Consider the following 7,087-nt stretch of genomic DNA (forward strand, 5'->3'; position numbering starts at 1 on the left):
TCGTTCACCTGCCCAAGTTCAAGCTGGAGGAAGACTACGAGCTGAATGAGCCTCTGGCCAAACTAGGCATGACAGATGTGTTCTGTGAGCCGAAGGCCGATTTGTCTGGCATGAACGGTGAGAGAGGACTCTTCCTGTCTACAGTAGCCCACAAGGCCTTTGTGGAGGTGAACGAGGAGGGGACGGAGGCGGCTGCAGCCACAGCAGGCATGGTAGCATTTTGTATGTTGAGGGAGGAACACTTCACAGCGGACCACCCCTTCCTCTTCTTCATCAGGCACAATAAGACCAAGTCCATCCTCTTCCTCGGCAGGTTCTCGTCTCCTCAGTAGACTGAACCAGCGGAGGAAGATGTTGGGCCAATTTAGATTTAAAAAATGCAAAATCCTTGAATTGAAGGCTTTATTTTCTGTGATGCTTTGCTAATTAAAGGACTGTATTTCTGACCTCTCTTTGTACTGAATTCATGGATGTAACTATTCAAACAATGAATGAGTTACAGTTTTGAATTATTAGTGGGTTATAATACTGGACTGAATTCAGTGATCAGCCAATGTAAGTGATAAATAAAGCTTCTGGGTTTTAAAGTGAGTACATTGCTTTAATGGAGACAATCAGAGTTTTCATAAGGGCTGTTTCTTCAGTTGATAGTTCCAGTAAAGTGTGTTCGCAGTGAGGTCTGTGCATTATCCAGAGGAACCTGGGATATTTCTTGAAAAACAAACTGCAGATGAGATTTTGAAATGCAATTTTGAATGCTTATGCACTCCATTTACTGCATTTGTATTGGAGTGGCAGCAAAAATAAAATAAATAAATAAAATATTTCAAAACCTCAGTGGGCAAAACAACACGTGAGTTTAAATACCAAGGTGGAAGGAGGAAAATGTTCTCTGTAGTTTGGCTAAACGGATCATAAAGTATATTTCAAGCTTTGTGTTATTTATGACTAACAGATCAACGCTTTAATTTGTGGAATTTTAAAACTATAGCTGCACAATAAAGGCCTAGCTAATATTGTCTGGACCATGAAGTACAAAATATAACATGACATCAAATACATAAGTCAACAACTTTTCTGTTATGAGCAGACAAAATACAAAGACGTGTTCTTGCAGAAACAAACCCTGAAAGCGTGATGTTAGATGTTAAAGTAAAAGTTTGATTCAATCAAAATACTCTGACAGAACCTGAAGCTTTAGATTCGAATGCATGTTGTAGGTTTTTCTACTTATAGAATAATTAAAACACGTCAATATGTCTCAAATATCTCAGCAGTGGTGAAAGAAGTAGCCTTCTTGGATCTTCTAGGCTACTAAGTAAAAGTACCAGTACAACAGTGTAGAACTACTCCAAGTAAAAGTCCTTCATTCAAAACTGCAGGCTACTTTATTCGAAGTAGTCTAAAAGTATTAGGAGCAAAATGTAAATGGTCCTTGTGCAGTCATCGGATAGTAAAACATAAACATTTAATAATTTCAATATTAAAAGTTATAGCACGCAGAATTTGCTAAATCCTGTGCAAACGTTTTTAAAGCGCATTATTGGGTTATAGGCTATAATGGCATGTATTTGTCACCAGTCAGCCCACCCACAGACAGACTGCTGCCATAATCACAGTGTGTGTCACGTATAAATGAGCTGCGCTGGTGGACCTCTGGATTTACCCACAAACAGTGCCGCGGGACGTTGCGGTTTCTCTTATTTGGGGGGATTTTTTCGGACCGCTGCCTGTCTCTACGTTTTGCTGTCATTTGTTCGGACATCGAGTGTCAGCGAGCAGGACGCGCTTCATTCTTTTCGGGAGGAAGATCAGGTATCGATACAGCGAATAGGCCTGTGATACACGCACAACATACACGCGCACATGCAGGTAGTTTATTCTGACATGCGTCATTTATGTGCCAGTTTGTGTCTGTTTAAAGATGTATGCCTACGTGTGCAGGAAGCTTCCAGTCTGCAATATGAAGTGAATGCGGAAGTCCCTGAAACCTGCATTCTATTGAAAATCCAGCAGGGGGCGATAGTTTCCTCTTGCTTTTCTCTTAATGTACGGGGGATACGAGAGATTACTACAAGAAAAGCCTTATTCTTGTTTTGTAAAGCACAAAAAAGGGACATACTTTTTACAAGAAACACATTCATGTCAGAGAGATGAAACTTTTTGGCATAATCAGTGGGGGGTAACGCTTTCTTTTGTCATGGTTCTAGTCATTCAGGGGGCGTTATGACTTTATTTGGTCCTAATTTTAATGGTTCTATCATAGACTCGATACTCTCTCCTGAAGGCAGATGGATTGCCAGTGCTATTAAAATGAATGATTTAATTATTATTTTAGCTAACATTTACGGTTTTAATAGGACCACACTCAATATCACATCCTTCAGGATTTATCTGCCAAGATACTCACTCTAAGTTTTCATCATCATTGGTGGTGACTTTAATAAGGCCCCAGATTTATATATTGACGGGTTTCCCCCTAGAGGAAGATCAAGTAACTTACATGTAGTTATTAATGATCTTTGCAATAGTCTGTCATTGGTAGATGCGTTCAGACTTATGTGTCCAAAGTCACTGGATTCGTAGACGTAGTTCAAGGCTGACTTGACACAGAAATCTCGCATTGATCTGTGGCTTATCTCTGATTCTCTGGCACCTCTTTTATACTCAAGTAATATCCATCCTGCTCCTCTTACAGACCATGCTGGAATTGATCTTGCCCTGTCTACTGCAAACTCCCATCAACAACATACTCCAGGATACTGGAAACTTAATTCCTCTTTTCTGCAACAAGCCTCCTTTTGTTCAGGCATTAGGGAAATTATAAATAGCTTCAAAACCAGAAATGATATCTCCTCTATTTCTAAATGGGAACTGTTTAAATTTGAATGTAGAAAGTTTTCAATTAGGTTTGGCAAACAATATTCAAAGGTTAAAAAGGACTTCTAAAATTTTAAAAGAAATAAATGATATTTTAAACATTCCAGCTCCTAATAATGAAGATAAAATAAAATTACACTCTTTACAAGAAGAGCTAAATATGCTTTATATTGAAAAAGCAAAAGGGGCATTTGTCAGATCAAGGTCAAAATGGCTGGAATATGGAGAAAAAAACTCATCATACTTTTTTAGTTTGGAAAAGAAGCGTGGCAAAACTAAAAAGATTTCTTCACTTCTTCTTCATTGTTAACCAACAGTCTTACTTCTGATGAGAAAACAATCTCAAATTTTATCTCTGATTTTTATCCAAAACTATATACCTCCTCTTTTGATTCTCATTCTTTTTTTGATAAGGTTTATCCATTTATTCCTAAATTAAGTCAGGAAAACGTTGAAGTATGTGAAAGTCGTTTAACTATTAGTGAACCGGAAGCTGTTATCCATAAAACTCCATCCAATAAAAGTCCTGGTCCTGATGGGTTGCCATTTGAATTTCACAGAACTTTCTGGGAGGACATTAAAGATATGGTTTTGGCTGTTCTTGAGGAATGCATGGAGAAAGGAGAGCTAACTGAATCAATGAAACAAGGCCTGATTGCCCTTATCCCTAAGCCAAAAAAAGACACTCTATATTTAGATAACTGGCGTCAGATATCCTTATTAAATTCAGATTATAAATTGCTAGCTTCCCTATATGCCCAAAGACTTAAACTGAGTGAAATAATATAACCAAGCCAGTCTGGATTTATGAAGGATAGACATATAAGTAATAACATCTGTTTAATTCTAGACATATTAGATTACTCAGAACTAATTAATGAAGAAGCAGTTATACTTTTCTTAGACTTTTACAAGGCCTTCAACACTGTGTAACATCCTTTCATAGTTGAATCTTTGCTTCATTTAGGATTTGGAGAAAAATTCAGAAAGATGGTTAACACGCTTTATAAAAATATCAATAGCAGTGTCTCATTAGTTACTTCACCTCGTTTTAATGTTTAATGGCATAAGACAGGGGTGCGCAATATCCCCATTCTTATTTTTAATTGCTGCTGAACTTATTAATTTATACACTATATATTGCACAAATATTGAAGGAAGAGAAATAGGTGATAATAACTTAATAATTAGTCAACTAGCGGATGACACCTGTCTCTTCCTAAAAAATGACGGTCAAGTTCCGATTATATTGGAGGCTTTAAAGTATTTTTCTAAGGCATCAGGTCTTACAATTTACCAGAGTAATTGTGAGTTATTAACAGTGCACACTTCTGATAAAACATCCATGAGTGGCATAAAGGTAAAAAATTCAGTGACATATCTTGGTATTTTAATAGATAAATCCGCATCTGAGAGAGTATCTACTAACTTCTTGCCCAAAATAGAAAAAGCGAAGAAAGTTTTTAGTTGATGGCTGCAAAGAGACCTCACCATACAAGGTCGAGTATTGTTGTCAAAGGCTGAAGGTATTTCAAGAATAGTATACCCTGCCATTTCACTGTATGTTGACCTAAAGCCATTGACTCACTTTTTTTTAACTTCATATGGAAAAACAAAACTGAGTATGTGAAAAGGAAAACGTGTATTAGTAGCTACTCTGAAGGAGGCTTTAATGCACTAGACTTTCAAACTATTAACCAGATTTTCAAGATTAATTGGATTAAGCAGTGTTTGTCTAAAGGCAGTTGTCAATGGTTTTACATTCCTAATTTGTTATTTGATAAGTGTGGTGGTCTAAAATTTATATTATCATGTAATTATAAATGTACCAAACTGCCCCTTAAGCTCTCGGACTTCCATAAACAAGCTCTTGAAGCATGGAGAATGGCTTTTAAACACAACTTCTCTCCACATTCATGCATATTATGGAACAACCAACATGTATTATTTAGAAACAAGTCCAGATACATAAAAGAGTGGATCGATAAGGGTGTTATATTTGATCAAGGTGTACTTAATGATAGAGGCGAATTTTGTGAATATGAGGATTTTGTCTGCAACAAGGGTTTGGATATTTCTCAAAGAATATCATAATGTTTTAAAAAGCCTATCTCCAAAGTTACTATTCTTACTTAAAAGTGCAGTGTTATATGGTTCTTTGAAGGGAGAGATCCCCAAGCTCACACTTGGTAGGAAAGATCTTTTTAACTGTATGTGTAATAATCATCATAAAGAAGTCTATATGAATATCTTGCATAGATACTATCCCTGTAATAAATTGTTAAACAAATTTAAAACAGATTTTTCTCCTCTATGTACTTTCTGTAAAATAGAGGCTGAATCTATTAGTCATCTTTTCTTTAATTGTACTTACTCTCAAGAATTCTGGAAAGAAGTTGCTATGTTGATTTTTCATCACTTTAAAACGTTAATACCTATATTAGAAGACATGGTCTTGTTTCTAAATTGTAAAACTGACTCAGAATCCATTGATAATGTTGTAAAACTGTCTTGTTGGTAAATTTCACATCCATAAGGCTAGATCGCTTCAAAATCTGTTTTTTATTGAATTACAATATCTTTTTGAATCTGTCTCTAAAATACCATTAAACAAAAAAGCTATTAAAACCTCACTAATAATTACCAAATTACTAAATAAAGAATCTATTAGGCTCTACATTACTTTATATCTCCCTCGTACAACCTTTTTTCCTTTCTTCTTTTTTATTTTTTTTTATTTTTATTAGTGATATTTACTTTACTGGTCTATACTTGTTTGTCCCGATTTGTTTCGTAATCAAAATCTCTGTATCACAATGTCTGTTAGCACATGTATGTTACTTTTGATTTTGTGGTTAATCGCTGCTTGTTGATATTTTCTTAATAAAGAATGAAGAGGGAAAAACAAAAAATGTAGGCCCAAAAATGAGAGATGTAACCGTATTGCTTAGATTATAAACTCTCAGCAATCTAAAAAAAACTATTAGCCCATCAGTGACGCTGCGATGGTGTTTCACAGGAGAGCCTCGTAGGTGGGCTGATTAATCAGTGACGATCCTAGTCAGACAAACACACTGAGCCATTAAACTTTTTGTTGGTGCAGCTACCAGATTTACGGCGTTTCTGCCGTTGCTCTACGTCATTAAACCACGGTTATGCTGCGCGATCATGCGCAGTAGACGCTGGTGCCAACAGGAAGTGGCCTTGTAGTATTTTATTGGTTCAAAACAGGCTTCATTGCTCTCCATTCAAATCAGCGGAGTGGCTTCGTCCAGTAATATACTGTCTATGATCTGAGCGCACAGGCTTCTGTGAAAAGTGGTAGGCTTATTGGTGAGGGACATATGGAAATATTTGACTTTGTTTATAAATGCTTAATAAATTGGCACGTTAAAGGTTAAAAAGTTTAGAAAATACCTTTTTCATCTTTCTTTCACCAAAATTGTTTCCCTTACAGGCCTACCTTTATATTAAGTGGTTAACCCATAACGGATTTTACATGTAGGCATAGATTATTTTGACAGTTGACAATAAATATAAAACATAAAATAGGGAGATGGAAGGAAGCAGAAGGATATTACAAGCAACCAAGGTAAATAGGTTTATATTTGATGACCCCATTAACTTTCATTCACATTTCTTCTTACTGTGATGTGTAACTTTAAGATATGAAATGTGGTGGAGTAAGTTCTGTTTCAGTGGGTGTCAGTTCTGTAGCCTTTCATATAAACACCATGAACTACGAGAGATAATTTAGGTGCATTTCTGTTAACATTAAAATCTGTAATATGGAATTACAGACTGATTTAAAATGTCCTTTGCTCATTACAGGAAAACCGTACATCATCAGTCATGGCCGCCATCAGCAAATCAAACACATGTTTTGCCTTGGAGCTATTCCGCACTCTGAGCCAAGAGAATCCCACGGGGAATATCTTTGTCTCCCCGCTGAGCATCAGCTCAGCCCTTGCTATGGTTTATCTGGGCGCTAAAGGAAACACTGCTGCTCAGATGGCACAGGTCAGCACACACACAGTCTCTCTATTACATGCACCGACTCCAACACCTGACACCCCGCATAACTTGCCTGGCCTGTTGCCATAAAACACAACGTTCAGGCTATTGGCCCAGGTGTAGATCTAGGCACAGACTGAAAGGTGTGTCTTGAGACAGACAAAGTCCAATGACACCTGTACTTTGACCTCAG

At 36.8% G+C, this 7,087-nt stretch overlaps 2 protein-coding genes across 5 annotated transcripts in view; both read left to right on the top strand.

The window, feature by feature from the left end:
* The first annotated feature begins 13 nt into the window (after positions 1 to 13).
* LOC123971061 (leukocyte elastase inhibitor-like) overlaps positions 14 to 7,087 on the top strand; it is a 10,040-nt gene continuing 2,966 nt past the window's right edge. The window contains exon 1 of the mRNA XM_046049619.1: positions 14 to 292. Within this exon, the coding sequence (XP_045905575.1) occupies positions 69 to 292 (224 nt within the window). The 5' untranslated portion in view covers positions 14 to 68. The remainder of the gene's footprint in view (positions 293 to 7,087) is intronic.
* The window catches only part of LOC123971053 (leukocyte elastase inhibitor-like), an 8,452-nt gene continuing 2,966 nt past the window's right edge, over positions 1,602 to 7,087 (top strand). For 2 of the 4 annotated variants that reach the window (XM_046049604.1, XM_046049603.1), the window contains exons 1-2: positions 1,602 to 1,815; positions 6,712 to 6,900. In XM_046049604.1, coding sequence (XP_045905560.1) covers positions 1,636 to 1,815; positions 6,712 to 6,900 — 369 coding nt within the window. In that variant the 5' untranslated portion in view covers positions 1,602 to 1,635. Of the gene's footprint in view, positions 1,873 to 6,362; positions 6,473 to 6,711; positions 6,901 to 7,087 lie in introns of those variants that run through there. The other 2 variants (XM_046049606.1, XM_046049605.1) reach the window with 2 other exon arrangements.

This window comes from Micropterus dolomieu, linkage group LG05, assembly GCF_021292245.1.
Source record: "Micropterus dolomieu isolate WLL.071019.BEF.003 ecotype Adirondacks linkage group LG05, ASM2129224v1, whole genome shotgun sequence".
NCBI classification, from domain to species: Eukaryota; Metazoa; Chordata; class Actinopteri; order Centrarchiformes; family Centrarchidae; genus Micropterus; species Micropterus dolomieu.